This window comes from Mixophyes fleayi, chromosome 8 (assembly GCF_038048845.1).
Source record: "Mixophyes fleayi isolate aMixFle1 chromosome 8, aMixFle1.hap1, whole genome shotgun sequence".
Lineage (NCBI taxonomy): Eukaryota > Metazoa > Chordata > Amphibia > Anura > Limnodynastidae > Mixophyes > Mixophyes fleayi.
In genome coordinates, this window is record NC_134409.1 from 78,163,025 (window position 1) to 78,190,956 (window position 27,932).

Below are 27,932 nucleotides of genomic sequence, written 5' to 3' on the forward strand. Positions count from 1 at the left end.
GCAACTGCCCAGGCTTTTTCTGCACCTCAGTGAGGAACCCCACAGGCGAATGTGGACACTGGTTCTGCGTCACACATGCTGTACATAGCGCATCCTGGATAGTCTGTGCAATTTAGTGTGGCACCTGGATCAGATAAAACATTTTTCCGCAATTCCTCCTCCAGGGTGGACCTTGGAACTGTTCCACTTCCAAGACATAGTGTCTGATTCATTAAGGCATGCAAAACTAATGTATTTTTTTTTTATTTTTTTTTTAAAAAGCATAAATCGGACATACTCCCTTTCATATTCAACTACAAGCGGATCTGAAGAAATGTCTCGTTGAATACAGGTCTATGTGCACTTTGCTTTGATAGACATAATACACTGCAGGATACGTCCAGTACACACTGTACATGAAATATAAAGTCCCAAAAGAAAATAAAAATTAATGATTGTCAACTATTACTAACATAGGGCCTGATTCATCAGTGATCTCATCTTGTGTGCAAGTTACGTTGAGTATTTTAAGAACAAACGGGGAGATAAGAAAGTTGCGATTCAGCAAATAACTGAAGTTCAAAGATACGCTCATCTTGAGCCATTTATGCAACGGAAAATAGGAATGCTTTGGATATCAAGCAATAAATTCATCTTAAGATGATCCACTTCCTATTTAAAGATAAGACGGTGTTACATAACGGCAAATGTGGGAGGTGCGAAGGGTTTGTTTACAAATTTAAAAACACAATCAGAGTGTATTGTGCAGAACTCTTATTACCTAATTATTCGTTTTAACACTTACATGCTTATATAACCTGGGACAAATTATTTTAAAGTGTTAATGAGCTAAATCATCTCACCTTCTTACTCACCTACATGAAAAATCGTGTAATGTGTTTGATTTGAACTGAGAATGTGGATGCACATGCATCTCATAATAATTTGCTAGCATAAGTAAACATGCATATTAAAATAAACATTAGTGTATTATAAAAATATATATCATTAACGTTAGAAAATGCATGGTGTACTCTTCCATAATCGATACATAGGGGAGTACTTACAACCTCCACACTGATAAAGGGCATGAGTCAGGAATTAAACTCATGACTCAATTGTTGGAAGGTGGATCGGTTAACCACTAAGGCAATGTTCAGTTGAAAAAATAAATACATTCTATAGACTAGAACAAAAAGCACAACAATACAGCATGCATGCAACAGTTGTAGGAGCTAGATAGTAGTAGGGATGTGCACCGGCGACTTTTGAGGTCTCGTGTTTTGTGTTTTGGATCCGGATTTTTGCGATGTTTTGGGTCCGGATTTGTTTCACAAAACACCTGCCGAAAGGTTTTGGTTCGGATTTAAGGTTTTGGATTCGGATTTTTTTTTAAAAAAAACTAAAAAGTGTAAAAATCAAGTTTTTGGGCTTATTTTCACTCCTACGCTATTATTAACCTCAATAACATTCAATAACAATAATTTCCACTAATTTAAAGGCTATTCTGAACACCTAACACCTCACAATATTTTTTTTTTTAGTACAAAACGTTGCAACGAGGTATCTTTCTGGACTGCGTAGAGGAGTGTTCCCCACAATATAATTAAAAACCCATCAACTGGTCTGAATTACACCCAAAAATAGTATCTGGACTGCGTAGAGGACTGGCCACTGGCCACCACAATATAATATATAGAAAACCTTCAACAGGTCTGCATTACACCCAAAAATAATATCTGAACTGCGTAGAGTAGTGGGCACTGGGCACCACAATAAAAAATATATAGAAAACCTTCAACAGGTCTGAATTACACCCAAAAATAGTATCTGGACTGCGTAGAGTAGTGGGCACTGGGCACCACAATAAAAAAAATATAGAAAACCTTCAACAGGTCTGAATTACACCCAAAAATAGTATCTGGACTGCGTAGAGGACTGGCCACTGGCCACCACAATATAATATATAGAAAACCTTTAACAGGTCTGCATTACACCCAAAAATAGTATCTGGACTGCGTAGAGTAGTGGGCACTGGGCACCACAATAAAAAATATATAGAAAACCTTCAACAGGTCTGAATTACACCCAAAAATAGTATCTGGACTGCGTAGAGGACTGGCCACTGGCCACCACAATATAATATATAGAAAACCTTCAACAAGTCTGCATTACACCCAAAAATAGTATCTAGACTGCGTAGAGGACTGGCCACTGGCCACCACAATATAATATATAGAAAACCTTCAACAGGTCTGCATTACACCCAAAAATAGTATCTGGACTTCGTAGAGTAGTGGGCACTGGCCACCACAATAAAATATATAAAAAACCTTCAACAGGTCTGCATTACACTGCACATACGGCTGCTCCTCCATCCTCTCCATCATATACATGTTGGAGTTTCAGCTTGTGAAAACCTCTTGTTTTTGATAATGTCAGTGCATTTTGAATATTTTTCAATTTGCCCCACAACACTGAATGTACTTTATCTATGATACGCATCTATCTTTCTTGACTGCGTAGTGTGGTGGCCCCGGTACACAATTTGGTACCGAGGCCGCAATATAATTAAAAAACCCTCCACGGGTCAGAATTCCACCAAAAAAGGGTATGGACTGCGTAGTGTGGTGTGCCCGGAACACAATTTTTTGCAGCGCCAACAATATAATTAAAAAATCACCGTTGTTTAATATCTGATACACCTAAATATGGACTGTACAGTGGAGTGGCCCCGGTAGTAAATTTGGTGCCGGGGCCACAATACCTCCTCTAACTTCCAAGTGTAGTGTTTATAAAGACAGACAGCGTCGAAGTGTTATTTGTTGACTTTCTTAACCCTAAAATTGTCCCTGTTGCAAATATTCGTGCAATGGAGAGTTACTTTTTCATTGAAAGACTCAAGCTTTCAAGTGTAGTGTTTATAAAATATAAACAACAATACAGTAGTTTTAGAGCACGTCAATACCTCTTGTTTTAAATTATGACAGGGCATTTTACTTTTGGTTTAATTTCTTGAATATGTTTAAATTTGGTTTTACTTTTTGAACATGGCAAACGACTGTTGATTGGTCATATAATGCAAAAAAAAAAGTTCCAAGATGGAATTGTCCTTGGGCCCTCACACCCCACCCTTATGTTGTTGAAATAGGACATGCACACTTTAACAAACCAATCATTTCAGCGACAGGGCCTACCAAACAACTTTGGCTGAAATGATTGGTTTGTTTGGGCCCCCACACCAAAAAAGCTATTCATCTCTCCCTGTACAGACTAAACAGGCTCTACGGAGGCAAGATGTCATCCTCATCCTCAACCTCTGATTCCTCTCCCCCTACAGTGTGTACTTCCTCCTCATCACACATTATCAATTCGTCCCCGCTGGACTCCACAACCACTGGTCCCTCTGTACTATCTGGAGGGCAGTGCTGTACTTCATTGAGGAATTGATTATTCATTTTTATAAACATCATTTTTTCAACGTTTTGCAAATTTGGTTATAATTATTTTTTTTTAAAAAAAAATTATTTTTATTTTTTTTATAACTTCTTTTTTATTTTTTAAAAACTTGGGAATAATGGGGAAATAACTATGCCCTTAGAAGCACAGAGCACAGGACACAGCACCACTGGACTGAACAGGACACAGCAGCACTACTGACCTCAGAAGGACAGAGCACAGGACACAGCACCACTGGACTGAGCACAGAACTGAACAGAACTGAACAGCACGAGATATAGCAGGACAGAGGACCACCTAACACACCCTCCCTCTACCCTGATCAATGCCCGAGTGAAGATGGCGGCGACTAGTGGGGAATTTATAGGATCCGAGTATCGCGAGATCCGACAACGGGATTATGAGTCAGAGCCTCAGTTTCAGATTTGAATTTGGCGCCAATACCCGGATCTGTCTCGGATCCGACTCGGATCGGCAACGTTCGGGTGGGCTCGGATTTCAGAAATCCGAGTGCGCTCATCTCTAGATAGTAGTGTTTAAAACCAAAAAACAACACAACACTGGTACTCTTCCTTATTACGAAAAAATGTATGCCAGTTAACGTCTGCACGGTTACCTTAGTGGTTTGTACTTCTGTCTCACAGCATTGGCATGAGTTTTAATACTAAACATGGCCTTAGCATCTGTGTTCAGCTTGTGGACCTTAATGATTGAAGAAAAGAAAGAACAAGAGGAGCTTTGTCCAAACCAGCAGATGTTTGTTTTGGGGTTTTTTTAACTCAAAATTTTATTGTATAATAAAGTATGAATGACATAAGCATAAAACAACAAGCAATTTGATTACAATAATCACTGAGCAGAGTAGATATCCAGCAATGTCACTCACAAAACAGTAACATGTATTGCAATATAACAAGATGGTAATGGGTAAGGGGCGGGAGGGAAAAGAAGTGGGCATTGAAGGGGGTGAAGGGTAGGCAAGGGGGAGGGGGGGGGAGATGGCCGTCTCATGGGGTATACTAAGAAAAGCATGTTCACCTTCAAAGGGGGGCACGTTCAGGTCTGCATGGGAGTATTTTAAAGTAGTAAGGGGATCGATGTTATCTGGAGTTGTGTAGGGGGAGACTATTTGGAGGAAGAGAAAACTACGGGGATCCTAGGCATAAAGCCAGGGGGCCCAAATTTGATGAAATTTGTCTTCTTTGTCTCACAGCAGCGACGTGATTTTTTCCATGTTGGCAGTGAACCATATATATGAGCTATGAGAAGGGATGCGGGGGGGGGGGGGGGTCCGCTTGTTTCCACAGTTTAGCAATCAGGCATCTAGCGGCTGCCAGGACATGTGAAGAAAGTTTTGCAGAGTGGGTGTCTAGGTCCTGTATAGGATAACCATGGGTTCTTCCTAATAGTGCATTGGAGGAGGGAGGAAAGAAGTCTCGAAACCCTGTCCCAGAAGGAGGAAATGACCGGGCATGACCACCAAATATGCACGAAAGTGCCTCGGTGACCACAATTTCTCCAGCAATCGGGAGAAGCTGACTGGTACATCTTTGCAAGCCTGTCAGATGTGAGATACCACCTGTAGTAAACTTTGTACGCATTTTCCTTAATTAATGTGGAGATGGAACTAGAAGCCACATTCAGCCTGATGGTCTCCCAACAGTCCTCCTCCGGGGGAGGGCCCAGATCCCTCTCCCTCTCATGTGCGTTCCCGGAAGGCACCAATTTCCCCAGTAGAAGACTATACAAGGACGAGATCATACCCCTTTGCAAAGGGGAAGAAAGGCAGAGAGATTCAAATTGGGAGGGGGAGTGAGGTGAATTGTCTGACAGGAGTGACAGGAGGAAGTGCCGAACCTGCAGATAATGGTAGAAAGCGGGTGAAAGTTAGGGACTCTGGAGCAGAGGGCGTCATAGGATATGGGCCTTCCCCGCTCAAGAAGGCTTCCCGCAAATCGGAATCCCGCCCTGGTCCATAGCCGAGAGAAAGATCTGGACATTCCTGGAGGGAAGGTGGGGTTATGCCACAGGGGTACAATGTGCAGAGTGTTAGGAAAGATAGAGAGATGGCCCTTGCAGGTCTCCCAGATCCGAGCCGCAAACTCCAGAGTTGGAAAACGTTTGGTTAGGGCCTTCCGAATATCAGAAGGAACTCCCCAAAGGCCAGATAGGCCAGGTATGGAGAGATATGCAGCCTCCAGGTCTGCCCATGCATGAGATGTCGGAGGAGCAAATGAAGAGACTATTGAGCTAAGCTGGGCTGCCCAGTAGTAGGCCTTGAGGTCTGGGAAGCCCCTGCCTCCGCAGTCCTTAGGTTTTTTGAGTAGTACCAATTGAAGCCTGGGAGACCTGCCCCGCCAGACAAATTTAGAAAGGTGTTGCTGCATAGAGTATATTTCAGTTAGGGGTATTCTCACAGGCAATGTCTGGAAAAGGTAAAGAAGTTGAGGGAGAACAGTCATTTTTACCGCGATGATCCTGCCCAGCCACAAAATGATTAGGGTTCGCCAGGATAAGATGTCTGATTTGAGTTTGTGAAAGAGAGCTGGATAGTTCTCCTGATATAGGGATTCATATGAGGTGGTTATATACACTCCCAGGTATTTAAATTTTTTCTTCTGCCATCTAAAGTGATAATGGGAGGCGAGATCACAGCAGTTCTGTGAGGAGACATTAAGAAATAGGGCTTCGGATTTTGTTATATTGATTTTATACCCGGATAGGTCGCCATACCTCGAGAGGAGGCAGAACAGGTTGGGCAAGGATATTCTTGGCTGCTGGAGCGTGAGAAGTATATCGTCAGCAAACAGTGAGAGCTTACTCTCAAGAGACACTGTCTCCACTCCTCTGATATCTGGGGAGGCTCGGATAGTGGCTGCTAAAGGCTCAATGACCAAGGCGAAAATTAAAGGGGAGCGTGGGCATCCTTGGCGGGTGCCGTTGCTTATTGGGACGGGATCAGAAGGAGAACCATTAACCATAACCTTAGCAGAGGGATGAGAATACAAGGCCTGGACCCCCGCCAGGAAATCCCCAGACAGACCAAAATGCTTGAGGGTATGAGTCATGAACTGCCAGGAGATCCTGTCGAAGGCCTTTTCGGCATCCAAGGATAAAATAATGGAGGGAGTCTTCCTAGTGTTAAGTATGTGAATGAGGTCAATAGTTCTCCTTGTGTTATCCCTGGCCTGCCTACCAGGGACAAACCCCACCTGAACATAGTGAACTAAGCCGGGGAGTACAGTGTTTAAGCGATTGGCCAGGATCTTAGCGTATAGTTTCAAGTCGTTGTTAAGGAGGGATATTGGGCGATAACTAGCACAATTGTGGACTTCTTTACCCTCCTTGTGGATCAGGGTTATCCGAGCCTCCAGAGATTCTTTAGAGCAGGGTTTGCCCTTTAGAATACAATTAAAAAGAGTGGTGAGTTGAGGGGCCAGAAGAGCAGCAAATTTCTTATAATAGGCTGCCGAAAAACCCATCAGGACCAGGTGCCTTTCCTGTTTTCTGCGCCTTAATAACCTGCACTACCTCCTCTAAGGAGACGGGTTCACTAAGACGATCTGCAGCCTGGGTAGTAAGGTTCGGAAGGCGAGCATCTTCCAGAAACTTATCTATACGCTCTGCCTGTTCTCGTTGGGCCGAGGTGTTGGGGGGTTGAGGGAGATTATACAGTTTCAGATAATAGTTCTGGAATTCTGAGCGGATTAATTTTGGGTCATAGACCAGAGCTCCGGAGGAATCCCTAATAGCCATAAGATTATGGGCCGAGACTTTGGTCCGCAGCCGAGTGGCCAAGAGCTTGTCTGCCTTATCACCCTTTTTGTAAAAGCGTTGGTTCAGCCATTTCAGCTTGTTGGCCACTCGGTGGGAGAGAAGTAGGTTAAGTTCCCCCCTCACAGAAGCCATTTGTTCGAATAAAGCAGGGTCAGGATTAGATTTATGTTGTTCCTCCAACTGGTGGAGGGCCGTGGAGAGACGCATAGTTTCGGCCGCTCTAGCCCTTTTAGCATTCGCTGCCGAAGTCATTAGGTGACCTCTAATGACCGCCTTATGAGCATTCCAGAGAGTAGAGGGTGAGATATCAGGAGACTCGTTTGTTTCAAAATATTCGGATATTAGGGATTTAATATGAGCTACTGTGTTTTTGTCGTGGAGAAGGGACTCGTTGAGTCTCCAGGAGAAGGTGGAGGAGCGAGAAACTAGGGAGGAGAGGTCCGCCGAAATTGGGGCATGGTCAGACCAAGTAATTGAGTAGATAATAGAGTTAGTGAGTTTAAGGGTCAGGTCGTGGCTGAGCAGGACCATGTCGATTCGGGAATAGGTGTTATGGACTGAGGAATAGAAAGAATAATCTCGGGCCAAAGGGTCAGTGATTCTCCAAGTATCGTACAGATTATGCAATTTCAAGGCCCTGGAGTTCCTCCTATCCCTCCCGTCGGAAAGAGCAGCTGAGGGGGCAGATCTATCCAGATGGGGTGCAAGGACCGCATTAAAGTCTCCTCCTACTATCAATTCTCCCTTACGAACCTGAGAAAGTGTAACTCCTAGGCGTTTAAAAAATTTGTGCTGGTCTTGGTTCGGGGCATAAATATTCACTAGCGTGCACGGGAGGTTATTCAATTTACCCACCAGGATAAGATATCTACCTTCTTTGTCTCTGTGCGTGTCTGCGAGATCAAAGACAAGATTACGCGAGAAAAGGATTGCCACCCCGCATCTCTTCTTGGCAGAGTTACAGGCATGATAAGAAAGGGGGAATTTTTGGGATTTAAGTTCCGGGTGCAAGTGCTTAATAAAATGGGTCTCCTGTAGGAATACTAGGTCGCCCTTAAGGGCCTGTAAAGAAGCGTAGTTTGCCCCTTTTTTGGGGAGAGTTAAGACCTTTAACATTAAAAGATATCAGACGGAGCGTCATGAGAAAGTCAAAGGGGAGGAGTCAGGAGGAGAAAATATATATAGTGAGTTGTAGTTTTGATTTGCTGGAGGGATAGATAGTAAAGACGACCATGGTTGGGGAAACATTGTAGGTGTGACGGGAAAGTGGGGGTAGGAGGACGGGTGGGCCCATGTGTGTGGGTGCGGGGAGGTGACAGACTAGAGTCAATCAGTAAGATGGGGCCACATAATGCAAATACATTAACTATGTAACATTGTCAAACCAGAGGGTACAATGATAGCAGGCGGATGCTTACAAATGCCAATATGTACCAATGTGAACGTGTAAAGAGATCCAACAGTTAAACGAAAAACAATTACATAGCAAGTCCAAATAGACCTTAAAATCAGACAAACAGGCCTGTCAGTGGTCATAGAGGAGGTACAGCCCTTCCGAAGGGGGTCCATAGCGGCTTTACGCTGTGACTCCAAGAAGGCCATGGGTATGGAGATCCACCTGTAAGCGGAGAGTGCAAAAACAAAAAAGGGCCAAACGGAAACAGCAAACCTAGAGCATGTAAACGGTACAGTGAGAAACTAGGCAACATATGAACATTTCGGAGGGTTCGTCCCCGGGTAGACATAGTTCCTCGGATAGTCTCCAGTAGGGGTGGCCATTAAACGATCCGGAACGGCTCTCAATAGCCCTGTTCCAGATGGACCTTCCCTGGGTGGGAAGTTTCTCATCCCTAAAAGACAGTCAGGGAGATAGATTACAAGGTCTTGCGAGGAGTAGAAGATTTCTGTACTGTGGACCATTCGCCTCGCGGAACTCTTTGGGGCCGCGGATTTGTATCCTGGTTGCCCGAGGTAGATGATTAAGAGGCGCCCGGGGGGGGGCTCGGGAGCAAGGCCTATGCGTTGTAGAAGAGCCTGAGCCTCCGTGAGTGTGCGGGCGGAAATCTGTCACTCCTGATGCCAAAGAAACAGGCGGAAGGGGAAGCCCCAGCGATAACGGACATTGTGGTTTTGTAGAACTTGCGTTACTGGAGCGAGCTCCCGACGTCTGGCCAGAGTGGTCGGTGACAAGTCCTGAAAGATCTGTATGTTGTGACCCTCGAATGTTAGGGTGTGTAATTTTCTGGCTCCGCGCAAGACCATCTCCTTGGTAGTATAGAAGTGAAGTCGTAAAATTACATCTCTAGGCTGGTTCTGGTCGGTCGATCTGGGCTTTAGGGCCCTATGGGCTTTGTCCAATAGTAAGTGGTCCTCCGGGACCACAGGAGCCAATTGGGAGAAAAGCTTCTTCAGATACTGGTCCAGGTGAGCAGATTCGACCGTTTCTGGAATGCCCTTTAGGCGTAGATTATTCCGCCTAGCCCGATTATCCATATCTTCCTGATGTTCCTGGACAGATGTCAGGTCACTACGAAGGCGTACAATATCCTCCTCCATTCCTGTCTGGGAGGACACCACCGTTTCCAGTCTTTGTTCAACTTGGTCAGTGCGAGAACCAATTGAAGCCACCTCCACACGTAGTGAGTGAAGAGCAGTCTGAATGGACGGAAGACTTCAGCTCTTTCATTTCTTTGATTAGCGTTAAAAAGTCCCGTCTGGTTATCGGGGATGTGTCATCCTGATCTGATTCAGTGTCACTCACCGGACCGTGAGTGCCTCTGCGCTGGTGCGTGGCTCCCTAGCCTTCCTGCCGGCACCTATCCTGAACCGCGGCCGTCCGCCATCCTGATGGTCTGCGCATGCGCAGCTCCCAAGAACTCTTGTGACTGTTGCTTGTAATCCAAATTGGTTGATCAGGAAACTCCCTATTTAAGGCACCTGTGTGTGTTACCTCATTGCCTGATCTTGGAGTCTCATTCCCTGTGAGTCTCTGAAGGTGTTTCCTGTGTTCTACTAGTGTCTTCAGTTTCCTGCTGATTCCTGATCTACTCATCGCTGGTTTCCATGCCCGCTACTTTCTCCTGTGTACTACTAGTGTCTTCAGTTCTTGTGGATTCCCTGTGCTACTCATCGCTGGTTTCCATACCTGCTACAGTCTTCTGTTTCCTGCCTGTGTCCTCAGCTGGACTCTGATTACCGGATCTACTCACCTGTGGTTCCTACACTCGTCTCTGCCGTCCAGCGTCTCTGCAGTTCCTGCATCTCCCTGTGGACAGACTGTTCTACTGAATAGCGGTATGCCTATCTGTTATTGACTTTCTTCGTTTACTCTGCATATCCGCTAGGACAAGTTTCCACGCTCAGCAGCGGTAATTATACCCGCTATAGACTGTTATTGTTACGCTGCATACCTGTTTGGAATTAACCGTACTACTCAGTCGTTCTATGCATAACTGTGATTGACTATCCATTATTGGCCTGCATTTCTGGGCTGAGCAAGTCTCTACCAAGCAGCGCCACACATAACGTTATATATAGACTTTGTTGGATATGCTGCATACCTATTGGGATCAGGTCCTTCTGTGCTCTCAGTGTCTGCATCCTATTATCTTTGTATGCTTCCACTCATCAACACTTGTACACATCCTCACCTATTAAGCAGTGGTACAACTTGCTATACGCAGACCACTTACTTCCCCGCTACCTACCTGCACCTGGACAAGTCTTCTCACCATAAGCAGTGGTACAACTTGCTATACGCAGACCACTGACTTCCCCGCTACCTACCTGCACCTGGACAAGTCTTCTCACCATAAGCAGTGGTACAACTTGCTATACGCAGACCACTGACTTCCCCGCTACCTACCTGCACCTGGACAAGTCTCTTCACCATAAGCAGTGGTACAACTTGCTGTACGCAGACCACTGACTTCCCTGCTACCTCCCTGCATCTACTCTCGTCCATCCTGATCTCCGTGTTCAAATCTACCTTTCCACTATATCAGCTAGCAGCTGATTCATTGACCAAAGATTGCTGCAAGTCACTGACTTTCCTATTATTTATTGGCATTCTCTCTCCATCTGCTGTGATATCTGTTCCGCTAGTCACCCCGCTACCAGAGGACCGTTGTGTGAACTTCACTACTCTGGTAAGCCCAGTCATCTGGTGATTTCCTGGGCAAGACTCCTAGTGCCCGTGACATTCAGATTCAGCAGAAGTGTGAGGGGAATCTGTCCTCACCCGATGCGGGGTTGAAGTCGATTGCTTCGAGAAATACTGAGGAAGTCCTTTAGGATGAGATTTCTTACCTCCCTTAGGCATTGTGGAGAAACACAAAGGACTGGAATTTTAAACAGGAGTGGCGGTATGTCCAGGCAGGTTAGTAGAGTAAATTGCAATGGACGGACCCACTTAGGAAGGAGGGCTCACATGGATCTGGAGTTGAAAAGCAGTGCAGAAGAAACTCCCCCCCCCCCCCCCCCGTCAGCATTTAGGGGGTTAAAGGGTCATTGAGCACCCCAGGATGCCCGAACCAGAATCCAATAATAGGTAGAATATGGAATGGATGAATGAATCAGCGGCCCAGAGCAGCCTTTGCAGGGAAGGACTGAGAATCTGGTGTTTATGACAGTGTGATACCTATATGCTTAGAAATCCAGGGATGGCAGTATAAGCAACTGACCACTAGAGGGCAGCGGTCTCTGTGGAGGCTGAAGGTGCTGTATTATACTATAGATGCAGCTAGGGCAATTTACACTTTAAGGGATCAGTATAAGTCCTGCGTCTGTCTCCCACAGGACTAGAGAGCAGTTTTGGTGGCTAAATGTTCTCCACTCAGCGCTTGGAGGAGGAGGCAGGCTGGGTGAGCATATGGGATTTAGCCTCTGTACGTAGTGGCCCTCCCACACTGACCTGCTTTTTATGTGTCCTGGTAAGAGAGGCAGGCCTCTATGGCCCGCAGATCCTCCAGTGACAGCTTGGAACCTCTGGACTGGTGATTCAGCATTGCGCGGCTGCGCCCGGCGTCAGCTGCTGCAGGGGGATCCTGTGGATGGCCAAGGTACACTCCGGCTGCAGGTCTGTGCCGGAAGCCGGGGCCCCCGAAACCGGAAGTGCGGGTGGCGGAGTACGGGCGGCACTACAGGCCGCGGTTCTAATGCAGGTCACAGGCCACAATCACCCAGAGTGGAGCGCTGACCGTCCACAGCTCCAGTTAAGGCAGTAGGCTCAGCCCGGGGACTCCCGACGGGGATGGGAGCTGGGTGGGGACCAGCCCCGGGTACAGGAGTGGAGGCAGTCCACGTGTGTTCCATGGAGATTGCAGCAGTCACAGCGGGAAGCCGCTTCAGGTGCAGAGGGGCTCCACAGGTACTTGCCTCTGCGGGCTACAGCTGAGGGTGATTTTTGTGGGTATAGAAAGATTTAGAGGCCCGATATTGCTCTTCTATCCCGGAGCTCACTGAACCTGCGACCTCTCGAAATGGCGTCCAAGCCACGCCCCAGATGTTTTTAATTATCAAGGGGTAGTGTTAGGCTATTATTCAGCACATAAGGAAAGTAATGTTTTTTTTTCATGTAACACACAACCACTTGATTTTTACTCTGACATTTAAAGTTGATCTACAACATGCTCTATTCCAATTATAAATCTGTCCTCATATTTTACATTGACCTCCCCCTCAAATGCAACTTTGTAAGGCAAAGGTGCATTTTTAATTTATAATGTTTTTATTGCAAAAAAAAAAAAAAAATCTTGCCCACAGGACACATTCATTCACATTATCTACATGCTGGCATTTATTACTACAAATGTCCTAAGACTTATGGGGGAAGGGGGTTGATTTGGAGGGGACATGCTCCTTTGAGGTTAATGCAAGTATTGTCTGCAAACCTTTTATTTTTTTTTAGTCATCTTCCACTTGTTATGTACTCAGCTTCCCGACAAATCAATGTAGGCAACACTTGAGCAGCGCAGTGAGTTAGTGGCTAGCTATTCTGCCTTACAGCACTGGGGTCATGAGTCATGAGTTTGTTTCCCAATCATAGCCTTATCTGCATGGACTTTGTGGGCCATAAAGTAAAGTCAATAATAGAGGAACTTTGAACCTTGTAAAAGTGGAGAAAAATTAGTTGTATTTTAGCACCTAAGTAAAGTAATGCCTGTTTTTTCAGGTACCACATAAATACATTAAAAGTTGATCTAGGCCTTAACCCAATTATAAATATACACCACCTTTTTCAATATATATCCAATCAAACATACCTTGCCAAGGTTTATCCTTTTATTGCCAGCTTTTATTAACAAATCTTGCCCTATATGTTCTTCCCATGTTTGCTTTTTTTTTCCCTCCGGGAACTCCATTTGACTTCATAAATCAAAATGCATACTAGTAGTTGCATTGGCTGATATCAGTAAATGCAACTACTCAATCCCCAAACACAAACTCATATCGAGTTTGTATTTGGGGATTGTCTATTGGGCCAGGGCCATCATAAATAAATGATGAAAGAGATGATGTAGTGCGAAGGGACCAATGTAAATGAAATAATGTTTGCTTGAAATGTCCATCCATTATGGGCTAAAATAACCTTGACATATTTCATGTAATTAAATTACAAAAGACACACACACACACATTTTTTTTTTTTTTTACAATAAATATTTTAAAATTAAAAAATCAAAAGGAAAATATTATCAATTTTTTTTACAAATAATATTGTTTATAAAGATTTCATTTTTTATTCATTAGTTTTGAATATATTTTTTTATATATTTTAATAAATCATATATTATCTCTTCTTTGGAAGGTGGATTTTTCTCCACAGCCTGGGTGTCTTCTTGAGCGGTTTAAAAAAAAAAAAAAAAAAAGAAAAGCATGCTTAGGTAAATGTTCAAACATAAAGGGTGTACTTTGTTTACCTCATTTGACGGAATCAGCAGAGGTATGAACGGTTACATAACTTTACATTGTCTGAAAAGGTTAATGGAATGCTAAACACAGTACTAGGCAGAAGAATAATACTTTTGGAGACAGATTTACATTTGGGGTGGGGTATGTCCTTTGCTAAATTTTAAATATTGGTAAAAATAAAGCACTATTTTAGCCGATTAATAGAGAACTCACTTCTAGCAATCTCATACCTTAGCTCCTTAAGAAGCCGAGGCTGGTGCTGCCATAGATCGCTCCATCACCTCTATAGCTGTACAATGGAGCGCCTGCAATGAAAACACCTGCAAATATAGTGGTGCATTGCTGGTATGCCCGCATCTTAATTTCATTCAAGATATACATGCCTGCGGGCATACTAGCCATTCCTTCAGCAAGGACCCGCAGCTCTCGCCGAGCACAGGTGCCTGCTCTCATTTTTTCTCTAGTACTGTCTGTCTGTCCAGTACTCTGCTCTGTGATTGGTTCGCAGAGCACGTGTGGGCGAGCTCATGTCACTCGCGGATATTATCTACACCTGTGTGCAAAATGGCTGCTCCCCATTCATCGTATCCTATCAAGGGGAGGGGGACACAGCAGATTGATGGGAAATGTACTCCACTATTCGCATTTACAGGCACCTGATGACAGGAACCTGTAATTGCAGGCACCTGATAAAGGACACTGGATTTATAAGTGCGGTAGTTCTTGTCCTACCTGAGTTGTAAATGTAAGTGTAGAAGAAAGTGTTACATTTTGTTGTCACTACCAGAAAAAGCAGACAGTAATTTACTTATGTTTTAAAATTACAGACACATATTTAAAACTATTACTTTGTGATATGATTTTGCTAAGGTTCAAAGTGACACATTTATTGGGCCATAATTTGGCTCAGGAATCTGGTCCTCCTATCCTCATCACAAGCTTACTGAGGAATTAAATTATAGGCAACAGAGAGTATAGTGGTGTTATTGACAGTGAGTGAGATTGAAGGTCAGTTGGTGACTCTGGCATGAGGGACAATAATGAGCTATGTATAGAACATGATTTGCTTTAGGTATCGTGACATGCATGGGGCGAATGCAGAAATACAGTGGTTTACAACAGATAGTATTGAAAGAAATAGGTCAGGGAAAGCAATGTACATTTGGGTGTCCTCAGCGTAAAGATGGTATTGGTGGCCAAATTAGCAAATTAGTACCCCAAGACAAAAGATGTAAGATATTGAAGTACAACATTTAGAAAAAAAAAAGGAGCCTTGTGAGACTTCAAAAAAGTGAGAGTGGAGGGGAGAATGTGCCAGAGGTGGATATACTACAGGAGCTGTTTGAGAGGTAGGAAGTGAACCAGGAGAGAACTGTGTCACAATGGACAATGGAGCGAAGGGTGTGTAGCCGAAGAGGGTTTCAGCAGTGTCCAAAGCACCAAAAAGTTATAGGAGAAAGAGTATTGAGAAATTACAAATATCTATATTTATTTATAAACACATTTTCATTGATCAAATAAAACACAAATTAAACACAAAGTATACATAGAAAATCCTTTACTAAAGAATTTTTTTAAAAAAACACATGGATGTTGGTTTTATCCCATGGTTAGAGGTGTTGCAAGGCAGGTCAAGCTGAAACCCATAATGGCTGTCTTCTTTATCTGTTTAAAATATTGGAGAAAAAGAGATCAACCTTAGGCCATTTTGAAATAAAATATTACTTGACTGTGTGTACTTTGTACACACCTGTACATTCCAGCTGTAAAATCCACAATTTCTGATGCATTAACTGTAATGTAGCTCCCCCAATAACTTAAAAGGACTAACTATAGATACTTACATACTTGCTAAGGCAACTCCTTCTTATCCTGATCCTCCTCCATGAAATGATCCTTGTCGCACCTCCTTTGTGCTCCAGCTGACAGCTGGTCATAAATTACAAATTTTTAACCATTTACTAAAATGGTGTCTGTTTCTCAGTTATCCTCAAAATGAAAGATAATGTAAGATATCTCCATTGGAACACATTGACAAATCAGTGCCTTCAAATCTATAAACAGACACAACACTTACTTTATGTACTTTACCTGGACAGAAAAGAACATTCACATAGTGATTCAGATATATGATTAGCACAGACTATGGTTGGTTACTAATTATTTTTCAGATGAGGCAGATATCTCCCAGCTAAAGTCTGGTACTACATCAATGAAAGCCTTTAGTTTGGTCTTTTTTCAGCTACGCTTTAACAGTCACTAGAACATTCACCTCTGATAATCTCAGCAAGGGCAGAGGCAGCCCTTATAGCCCGATTTGAAAATAATTTTAACAGTCAAAACTGTCTGGTGCATGCATGTGTATATATTTAGAAAAATGAAACATGCCTTTACTTTTATCACCAAACAACAATTGTGTTTTTTGGATGTTAGAGAATTTAAAAAGTATGATATAAACCACATCAGTATAATGTTACCTTGCAAACCAGTCTGGAACCTGAAGTGGCCTGCCTCCACAGTTTCAGGAGGGCTGCAGATCTGTTGGATAAACATGCAACATGGGGAATTGCCACAACACATAAGAATCATTGTAATAGATATTAGATTAAAAAGCTTCACAACCCCCACCTTCCCCCCCAAAAAAAATGATAAAGATTAGGGTTAAAATTTATAATACAAACACACATAAAATTGCACATTACATATAAAAATAGAGATGCACTGTTATTGTGGAACATAAAATATCTTTCAAACACAAACTTTTAAAGTGTCTATAAAAGAGTAAGAGAAAATATAACTCTCAATACAAATAAAGGTCCACTATACAAATCTACACCAGTAAACTCCACTGTAGACTCCTAACCAACTTTAAGTGTGCATGAAGTAGTCTTTTTTTATGGTGGATTGTAATGAGACAAGTATATGCAGGTGTATGGCCCACTGTGGTATCAGATGACAAGATCTGATGCTGGGTCTATGCAAAGTTGTTTACAGTTATCTGTTGTTTAATTTTATACTGATTAAAATATGTTTGTGTTTATTTCTGATTGTGATTTATTCTGAGATGCATTTGCATAGACATTCTTATTTTAATTTTAAAAAAAGATACATGATCCTTCATGTCTTAATTAAGAAGGTGTGTGCAATTGTTCTTTTTAATTATGCTCATTAACACTTTAGATTGCCACTAGTGCCTGTGTTGTATGTTCATTTTCATCTGATCTATGCCTTAGTGGTTAGACAATCCAGCTGCCAACAGTAGGGTCATGAGTTTGAATCCTGAGCCATGCCCGTATCTGTGTGGACTTTGTATATTCCCATGTTTCTGTGGGTTTACTCCAATATGTCACTTATAGAAGAGTACGCTAGTATATGTTTTTGTGTTGACTTTGTTTACACCGAGTATTGTATTGTGTATGTATATTTATGATTGCGAATTATTAGCCGTTGGATTTGCATCCACATTTATTTCCAATACACAATTACAGATGATACATTCTTCATGTCGGAAAAAAGATAATGTGTGTGTAATTCTTTATTGTTTATCCTTAAACCTTTAGGTTGCCAGGAGTGCCTGTGTTATGTTGTATGTTTTGTAGGAGCAATATTCGATAGCACCTAAAGGGCTTTCAGACATGGTGCTTGTCATTCAAGTCTATATAATGTATGTAGTGCTCAATCTGCAAACTCCCTTAGTGGTTAGACAATCCACTTTTCATCAGTGGGGTCATGAGTTTGATTCCTGACCCATTTTGTGGAATATGCCTATATTGCATGTTGAAATTTGTGTGGAGCTACAACTGAGACAAGCAGCTGTTCAAAATTAAGTGAATCCAAACAAATAGAAAATATACACAGATAAAAGCAAACTCCTAAGTCCCCAAAAAAATCTACAGAAGGCAAAAAATGACAAACAAATTCAAGTCCAATTATAATTATTATATTATACATCAATGAATTTACATTGTAATTTATTAAAACTGCATCTACCATGGATTTAATGGTAAAATATTTTATTGTATAATTATCGACATTAATAAAAATTAAAAAAGAAAAAAGTTTGTTATGAGAGAAGTGTATGTAGGTGTATGTTGTACATAGTAATTTGTGATTATGGGTTTTACAACAGTTTAGTGTTGTGGCTTATTTGGCACTTCTGGTGTGTGCAATTGTTAATTTTTCACAGTAACACTTTACACCATTGCAAGTCAAGTGCTACTGGCAAGCTATTGTTGGAGCTTTTAGTTCTAGTGTATATCATGCACGTATTGTTTCCATCTGCACGTTGCCTTAGTGGTTAGACAATCCATCTTCCAACAGCGAGTTATGAGTTAAAATCCTGAGTCATGGCCTTATCTCTGTGGAGTTTAATTATCCTCCCCAAGTGTGTGGGTTTTCTATGTGTCCCTTATGGAAGACTACGCATGGTTTATGTATGCACATTTTATTTACATAGTTTAAACAAGTTAAGCTGTAATGCCTTTTATTTATACTAGCGTATTAGCCGTTTAAAAAAATATCAAACAAGGTATAGGCTAACTATTCGATATTACACATCGACCACTTCACATTACAATTTATAACTGTACATCCACCATGGTTGTTTTTTTTAAAAAAAATAGTACATTTTGTAATGTTTGACATTAATATAAAACTTTAAAAAAAAAATCTTAGTGAAGTGTATTAAGATGTGTGTTGTGCATGTTTAGTTGAGTACGGGTATTTTAATCAAACAATGCTTTTTTTAACAGTTTGGGGTTGTTATTCAGCCCTGCTTCTATAGATTTTTTGGACTTAAACATGACCCCGAGCTTCCTTAAGTGTTAAGCATGAATTTAAGAAAAACGCTAAGCATTTCTTATCCATCTGACGGATCCGGAGGTAAACGCCTACTGCCCATTCCTTGCCCTTTCCCAACCCTTTTTTATTAAGTAGTCGTAAAGCTTCTTAAGTGAAGTTAAGAAGGATTTTCATCTTAACTTAAGAAATTTTGAACGTACACAGCGGATTTTCCTTATCTCCCTTTTCTGGGCATGCGCATAGACAATTTTTATATTATCCGCAAAAAAACACAGATAAGAACAGTAATGAACCGCTCCCATAGTCATTAAGGATAGAACATTACAAACAAAAAAAAGTTTGCTCTCATGACATACATTTTTCATGTTATTAATGTCTACTGTACATAAAATGCAGTTTAACAGTTGCTCCTGATTGCACTCACATGTTCTAGCATGCATACACATCAGACAACACTATCAATCGGCACTTGCACCTGCCCTGTAGCTGGAGCAAGTGATTCGACAGAAAAACTAATACCTTTTGAGATGCCCAAAGCTTGAATCGGCGCTGCCACGTGTGCTCAAGCTTGCCACTCCCGTACTGCGCATGGACTATATGTATACACCCATTCCCCTGCCATTCCCCCCATAAAATCATAGCCTGTTGCAAGTGCCCTTTGCATTCGAAGATGAATTGGATGTGGTTGCAGTTAGTGGGGTATAGTCCGCTTCTGGGCATTTGCAGAGCGATTTTACACAACATGCATATTGCATGTACACTCCTTAATAAATGAGAGTGAGTGAAGAAGAAAAATAGTGCGAAAAGTTGCAGGGCACAAACAAAAGAATGTGGATCTGCAATTCTGGTTCTGTGTGTCTGGCAGTTTTGGTGGGCTTGTCAGAGTGGGACATTCCCCAAGGGAGAGATGGTGTGCAGAGAAAGCACCTCCCTCTAGGGCCCTGCAAACCAGGAGGCTGCTGTCTTTAAAGACAGCCCCCTGTGCCCCCTCCTTGTCTAGTGGTGGGCTAACAATTATGGGATCATCACCTGTCCCCCTCTCTGACGCATGGGGACCCTGCACCCATTCATACCGTCCAGGCCCCGGTGTTGGGGGCTGCCCACTGCTAAGAATGGAACCACCTGCTTTGCTGCCACATGTCTGGTGTGCAGGTAGATGCCGGATCTGGCGCCCAATGACTGATTGACACAGGGATCCTAATCACTACTTAGGGCATTGACCACTTTAGTCATTGCAATCTCCCTGGAGTGTTGGAAATGTGTCAAAAACTTGGAGGGGCAATGGAGCCAAGAGATGGGACGGTACAGAGCTATTTTCACAATAGAAATGATCACTGCATGCTTGAATAATGATGGAAAGATACCAGTGGAGAGAGATTTTAATACACACATGAGACAGGAATTGACTGATGTGTAAAGGTATATGGTCAAGTGGACAGCTAGTAGTGTAGAAAGAGAAGGAGAGAGTATATACTTCATTTTCATTTGTGGAATAAATGAAAAGAAGACACCAGAGGCTGCAGGGAAGGAGTGTAGCAGTCTTTTGGTCAATGAAGATAATATCATGTTGGATCTTATCAGTCTTGGGCAATGATGATAGTCAGAGATGTTGGTGTGGGATGGCCACTTGCTCAACGGCTGGTGCTAGGGTTTCATATGTGGTACTGCCAGATCAGTAAAGTAGAATGTAGGGGGAAAAGTTGTTGCAGCGAGTTGGAAAATTATTGATAATTAATAGATATCATAATTCTGTGTGTATAAGGAGACTTGGGTAGAGTTCAACAGCAGAGAGGTTAAAGTAATAGAGAAGAGTTTGCAGGTGATAAGATCTATCATCTAAGATGGGGTAAGGAGTGTTAAAGAAAACAGAAATGGATATATAGTCCAGATCAAAGCAGTGGCTATCTGATAAGTAGAAGAGACAGTCCACAGGGAGATGCAGAGAAATGAGGGTAGAGAGAGTTGTTTGGAAGTACAATGCGAATGTGGATAATCAATAGGGATGTTGAAATCACCCAAGATGATTGTGACAATGTAAAAAGTTAATAAGAGGGAGCCAGGCAGAGAAATGTTCAAGAAATTGTTGGGGTGGTCCAGAGCGACGATATATAGCATGCATAGAGAATAGGTTAAAAAGACAAATCTAATAAAATTTTAGGTGCTCAACAATAACCAATAAAATATGAATAAAATAATAAGCTTAAAAAAGCCTCTTTTAACAGCCCCTGAACTAGAACTATGCTCCTGAGAGGCTTTTGCTGGCCTTTACTTTAAAACCTTGTCATAGTGCATTGCTTTGGGGGAAAAGCAGTCGGCTCACTTTATATACATTAACATTGAGAACATCTTCAGATACCTGTCACTCTGCATACTAAGTAAATTATGTAATTTTAACAAATGGAATTTATGATTATGAATTGGGCCTTTAGTGAGGAAATCACCAATACATCTGTCCTCTAGACTGACTGTTAAGACTGATTTCAAAACAAACTACATGTGAACTAGTCAAAAGGATGCAATTGCTGGATGTCAGGACTGATAAGAAACTAGTATAGTATATTGACAAACAATTTGCATCACTGATCAACAGTTTAACATGGTTAATAACAATTGCAGATGCATACTATGCATTGAAAAATGTACAGATTGAAGTCAGATGAAGTTCAGATATAGGAGCAAATAATAGTCACAGTAACATACTTGGGGATGAAAGAGAAGACAGATGGTTTGATTCAAATAAAGTGAAGCAATTAAGCAGTTTATATTTCATGATAAGATATAAATGTGTTGTTTAATTGTGATTTTTCTATTTTTTGTGAGTAAATTACTTAGGGAGGAAATCACCAACACATATGACCAACCTTTATACTTTTTTCTTTTTGTAGGCTGCACGAAGGTATTGCCCGCACCATGTTGGACATTATCTGGGCATGGATGTGCATGACACCCCTGATGTGTCCCGCTCTCTACCCCTTCAACCAGGCATGGTGATAACTATAGAACCAGGTAATGGAAAGGTGTTGATATAAATATAGAACCACTTTCATATTTATTAGATTTTTATTTAGTTAAATCCTACTTAGACAAAGAAATAAACTCACATATTTCACTTAGACAACAAATATCTTGTGGGCTACAAAGTTGTTAAGTAAATAGGAAATTATAGCACCTTTATTTTATTTCTCTGTCCAGACCAATATGTTAATCTACTTTACACAAGAAACACACAAGGGAAAAAGGGGAGGATTTGCAGAATGCAGAAAAAAACAGTATGGGGCCATGTGGAAAGAGAACAATTTACAAAACATTGTGCTTTCATATATGTGCAATTTGAAGGTGAAATTCAAAACCTGGGAAAACTTGTGTCACACATATGACTCACCCTTTCACATTAATATAAACATTAGTTTTTCTCTAAAATTACTTATTAAAACAAAATTATGCGCTATGTTTCATTTAGCCTCGTAGTCAAAGTATATCTGTCAGGAAGCACACAAATGTCTGAATTCAAACAGTCAGACCAATTTGACTCCACCTGCAATGGAGGCATGGAGTCTAACGAAAGTTAGGTTTTCACAGGGTGTAGGTATGGGTTTGGCTGCCATCTCTCTGCAGGTCGCAGCCTTTCGTGCAGGTATTGGATGCAACTGGAAGACGAAACCAGGCATGAATGCATATTAAAACACAGGATAGTGAATAGCCTGGAACTCACTTGTGTGGATGAGAACTAGGAACACACTGGTATGGATCTAAACCAGGAACACACTGAAACTGAATATTCAGTAGAACACTGCAGCGGAATACTCAGGAATATACTGATGGACCCTGGAGCCAACTTGACTGAACAAGAGACTACAGTCATCTGGCACCATCTTGCTGTCAGAGGTGCCTAAAATAGTGTGCGGCAGGGAAAATAGAAAAAGAGCATTATTTATATATAGAACGGCCATGCGCAATACTGCACATGCTCAAAAAACCTAGGATGGTGTCCGCCAGCTAAAGCACCATCGGCGGTGCCAGAGAAGCAGTTTCTCAACACCTTTATTTGAAAAGGACTGTGTCAGATCCCGATAAGTACACCTGATGCATGACAGTACCCTCCCTCTTAAAGGTGGACTCCGGACACCAAAGAAAGGGCTTCTTGGGAAATTTCTGATGGAATTTTTTCAGAAGGACTGGAGTATGTACATCAGCAGTATCATTCCAAGCTCATCTGGTCCAAATCCTTTCCAATGTACTAATAATTAAATTCTTCCTTGAGAAATTTTGGAATCAAGAATTTACTGTACCTGAAATTAATCGCCACAAATGGTCTTAATAATAGATGGAGGAGTGGATGCTGAGAAAAACAATTAATAATAAGAAGCTTAAGTAAATATTATAGATATTGGGGATGTGAAGAGAAGATGGTAATTTTCACTTAAAAGCTGCTGAATTGATGATCTGAAGGATCTCAAAAGGGGCCGATGTACCTAGGTGCTAATTTCATACAAGGCACTTTTAGTCTGTTTTGGGTTTTTTTTTGTAGATAATTAAACTCATATTTTCAACATAGAAACAGCTCAGCGTTTGTCTAAAATAAATTTGTAGTAAATAGATTTTCTCATATTCTTTCATGTCAACTTTAGAGCAAATCTTAGAAAAAATTCTGAGAGTTAACGGCACGCACTTCAGTGCTAAGCAGGGAGGAAAACTTTTGTAGTGCAGGATGGAGATCATACACAGTATAGAAGGAACTGGAAGAAGTTTTATGAAAATGATTGTTGTGTGCAAATTCTGCCCATGGAAGGAGTTCCACCCAATTATCTTGATTGGCAGAGATGTTGATCCTAAGAATGGTCTCAAAATTAGATTTTTATAACGATTGACCATTTGACTGGGGATGATATGCTATGAAGAAGTTGAGAACAGTGTTCAAAAGTTTACATAACTGTCTCCAGAATTTAGAAACAAATTGCACTTTACCGTCTGATAATTTTCAGTGGACATCCATACACAAAAAAAAAAGATTTGATTAACAGAGTGGCCAGGGCAGTAAGCAAGTCAGTTAATGGGACAGGGTGAATCATTTTAGAAAAATGATCAACTACTACACAAATGGTGTTACACTTCTTGCTAAAGGGAAGATAAGTAATAAAGCCTATGGCGTTGTGGGACAATGATCTCGCAGGACTGGACAAAAAAAGGAAACAGTCCCAGAGGAGCTTGTGGAGGAACATGAGCACAGATTGAGCAGTCAGAGAGAAAATCCTTCACCTCTTAGCAAAGGGTTGGCATTCGTAGTCTCTAGAAATAACAGCCAGGCTTTCACAAGGACCAGCAGAACTGAGAGGAATGTTCCCACTGAAGAAATCCCAATGTTTATGAGAGACCAGAGTTTTAACCTGTGCAGGTGTAAGTGTGGAGGTACCTAGAAGACATTGAATTTCCAGTATAGGGTGATTCTCTGGAATTTCGAAATCTTGATCAGTGTACAAGGAACAAGACAAGGAATCTGATTTTTTTGGATCCCAGGCCTAAATGTTTTATGAAGTTTGAAGAGAGTAAAAAAAAAAATTAAAATAGAGTCCACGGAGCTTGTTGAGGATTCAAGTACTGAGCTGATTGAATTATATTTTTATGATTTGTGAAGACAGTTACTGGAAAGTATGTTCACTCAAGGAGCTACCTCCATTTCTTCAGAGCGAGCTTCATAGCTCCTTATCCACGATCGCATCATTCTGTTCAGCAGAAATGTGTGAGAATCTAAGCTGCAAGAATGTATTTTTCTGGTAGAAGACCTTTTAGAGAGGATTGCTTCTTTCCCAACAGCAGATATGTCTACCTGCAGAAAAATGGTTGGGACGAGTCAGGTTGGGTACTAGTGGCAAAGAGAATGCTTGATTGAGGACTAGAAAACCTTGGATGCAGCTAATGGGCAATTATTGGCATTAGTACCCCTTCGAGAGAAGTAGTGATTAGAGCTGTCAATGTGGAATGTCTCTGACAATTACTATCAGCAATTTATTTAAAGCCAAAGAATCGCAGAGTGGCTAGAAGTCCAAACAATTGTGGCTATTCTAATACTGCTCGTACCTAGTTTAGTTCCATTTGGAGACATGAACCAAAAACAAAAAAAAAAGTGTGCAGGGAGGGTATTTGATCACATTCAAAAGAAAATTTGCAAAAGAAAAAAATAAAAGTTGTTTTTCGGAAGATGGGAGAGTACTTCAGCCATAAATACAGTGAGTAGACAGATTTATTTGAATATATCAACCACGACATAAATATAAAGCATGTCTCTAAACATGTCGATAAAATTTTGGAGAACGGCAGGTGCATTGTATAACCAGATATTCATAATAGTTGTCATAGGTATTTAAAGATAGCTTCCTTTAATCTCACTCACATATATACAAATGAGATTATATGCTTCCCTTAGGTCTAATTTGGTGAAGATGGTGGCTTCCTTGATGCGATCAATTAGTTCAGTAATCAGAGGAATTGCATAGTGATTTTTAATAGTAACAGGTATGATCAAAGGTTCCCATCTTTTTTTACAAAAGGAATCCTTGCTACGCTGGAATGTTTTTCTTGATATATTCAGACATAGCCTGGGTTTCTGGAAGAGAAAGTGGGTAGACATGACCTTGAGCTGAGATCTTGCCATGGCTTAGATCAGACAGTCCCATTGATCTAAAGACACCATGATGTGGCAGAACTTCAGACTGCTGCTTAATAAAACCGTTCTGACAGTTTAAATATTGTGGTGGTATAAAATGCACTTCGGTTGCCACAGTGATTTCTTCTCAGACGGGTGTCACTGTGGGAATGACATGAAATTCCCTATACTAGAACTCGAGTGATGACCCAATTAATATGTGGGGAGTGTAGTTACAACCAGGGAAGGCCCAAACATTTGTCGCTAGAGATCGGAGGAATAATAAGAAAGGTTGTGTTCTCCTTTTACAGGGCTCTCAGTAACAGAGGTGCTGTATGGTAAATAATCATACCACTGTTATGGCTGACGGCTATTGTCTTAAGCTTGTAGAACAGGTGGTAGAGGTCTTCACCTATTGCAGCCGCCTTTCCCGTAGAGCTTGTTGCGCTCACAGGTACTCAGATGCCCCCAGGTCTTAAACTCTGCATAGTACAAACTTATGGATATAACCGTAGCACAGGTAAGGGGATGATGGTAGGATGTAAGTGAAGTCAGAAACAGACATGGGTCCGAGGCATGTAACCTGGTAAGGTGCAGGCAAGAAATCAAGGCTGGCTGCAAACAAGGGTAGTCTAAATAACAAAGCAGAAGTCAGGGTAACAAGCTAACAATCCAAAATCCATAAAATCAAGCAGAAGGTCGTACACAGAGAATCAGTCAAAAAGTATACAGCAACAACTGGAGCAGGAAAGCTAACAGGGACTGGATGCTATAAACAGCAGGGAGGCTAAGCCCTTCCTGCTTTAAATACAGAGGGTGCCCAATCAGGATTTAGGATGTGTTGTTAAGTAAATCAGCCACCTGACTGTAAATACATAATAAATTAACTTACACCTGCACGCGCGCCCGGCTGTCTCTAATGTCGGGACGCAGCACTGTCAGAGAGAGCGCCCCAGCCGTTGCCACGGTGACGTCCCCGCTGTTGCCATGACAGCCAGGACGCAAGTAGGAAGGCTCGTAACAACCACATGGAATATGAGTGTCTTCTCTAGATGTTAAGTAGATTGAGTTCTCCAACGGCAAAAGACGCAAGGACCACTTATTTGCCAGACAACTGAGCAGAAAGTTTATTTTTTTCTTCTGGTACAGTTAGCCTAACAAGTAAAGAACAGTTACCACGACTCATTATAGGGGCAGAGTGGTAAACAGAACCAAGCTTTGTCTCTCCTACACCAACTAGGATTTGGTGTTTCGAGAAAGCTTACGGCAAATGGCCCGCTTCAGTGCATGAGAGGCATAAGTTGTTTCTGAATCTCCACTCACGTTTTCCACAGACAAGTGTGACCAATCCAATTGGGTTATTGGATTGGTTCCTCTGAAGACTGAGGAGCTTGAAAACAAGGTGCCAGTCTAACGAAGGACCGTGACCTTGCGTCTTCTCCTGGCAGCTTTCCCGAAAACTCAATGTGATTGCATAAAGATATCAGATTATCAAGTGAAGTAGATACCTTGCAGGATGCCAGTTCATCTTTGATTCGGTCTTAAAGGCCCTGCCAAAATTATGCTACTTGGGCTCATTGTTTCACTGTAAAGTGAGACAGATTACAAAACTGCACCACATATTGAGCTACGGTACTGTACCTTCATACAAGGGTAAGAAGCTGACAGCAGTGAAAGTAGAACCTCTAATGTTAAGCAAGATCTTACAAAAGGGCATGATAAAAGATGTACTAGAATGGAAAATCAAGTCCTTACGTTCTCATAGAGGAGAAGTCCAAGAGAGGGCTTGACTAGTAAAGAAAGAAATTGTGTAAGCCAGTTTCAGTAGAAAAATTACCCAGAAGTATTTTAAATGTAATGTGAAACTGATTAATGAAGCTGTGGAAAGTTTTTGGATCCCCATCATATTTGGTATTCTGTGGTGGCTGGCAGCTACTGGAACTTCTGATACAGCTGATGCTGCAGAAATTGCAGTGGCGAGTAATACAGGGTGAACCAGAGTTTTCTGAAGAGTATCGAGTCCGGCAGTGTAGTCACTGTACCAACTGATTTTGCATTGCCTCTTGTCCATACAACCCAAGAGATGCTGGAGTAACTCTTTAGAGGAGTCACCTGCTGAATCAATTTTTTGGTCCAGTTGACACGGTTCAGAATCACACTAACTTATGGGTTCAAAAAGTCAGATTGATTTGAATTTACCTGCATTGGAGGTGTGGAGTCTAACGGAGGATAGGATTTCACCAGGAACACACACAAGGAGACCTGGGTTTTGCTGCTATCCCTCCACAAGTCGCAGCCCTCTGTGCAGGTATCAGACATGACAGACAGGTAGACGAAAGTAGGCATGAATGCAGATTAACACGCA

General features: G+C 41.8%; 1 protein-coding gene across 7 annotated transcripts in view; it reads left to right on the forward strand.

The window, feature by feature from the left end:
* The window catches only part of XPNPEP3 (X-prolyl aminopeptidase 3), a 133,919-nt gene that overhangs the window by 103,040 nt on the left and 2,947 nt on the right, over positions 1 to 27,932 (forward strand). For all 7 annotated transcript variants that reach the window (XM_075182779.1, XM_075182777.1, XM_075182774.1 and 4 more), the window contains one exon: positions 21,813 to 21,933. In XM_075182779.1, coding sequence (XP_075038880.1) covers positions 21,813 to 21,933 — 121 coding nt within the window. The remainder of the gene's footprint in view (positions 1 to 21,812; positions 21,934 to 27,932) is intronic.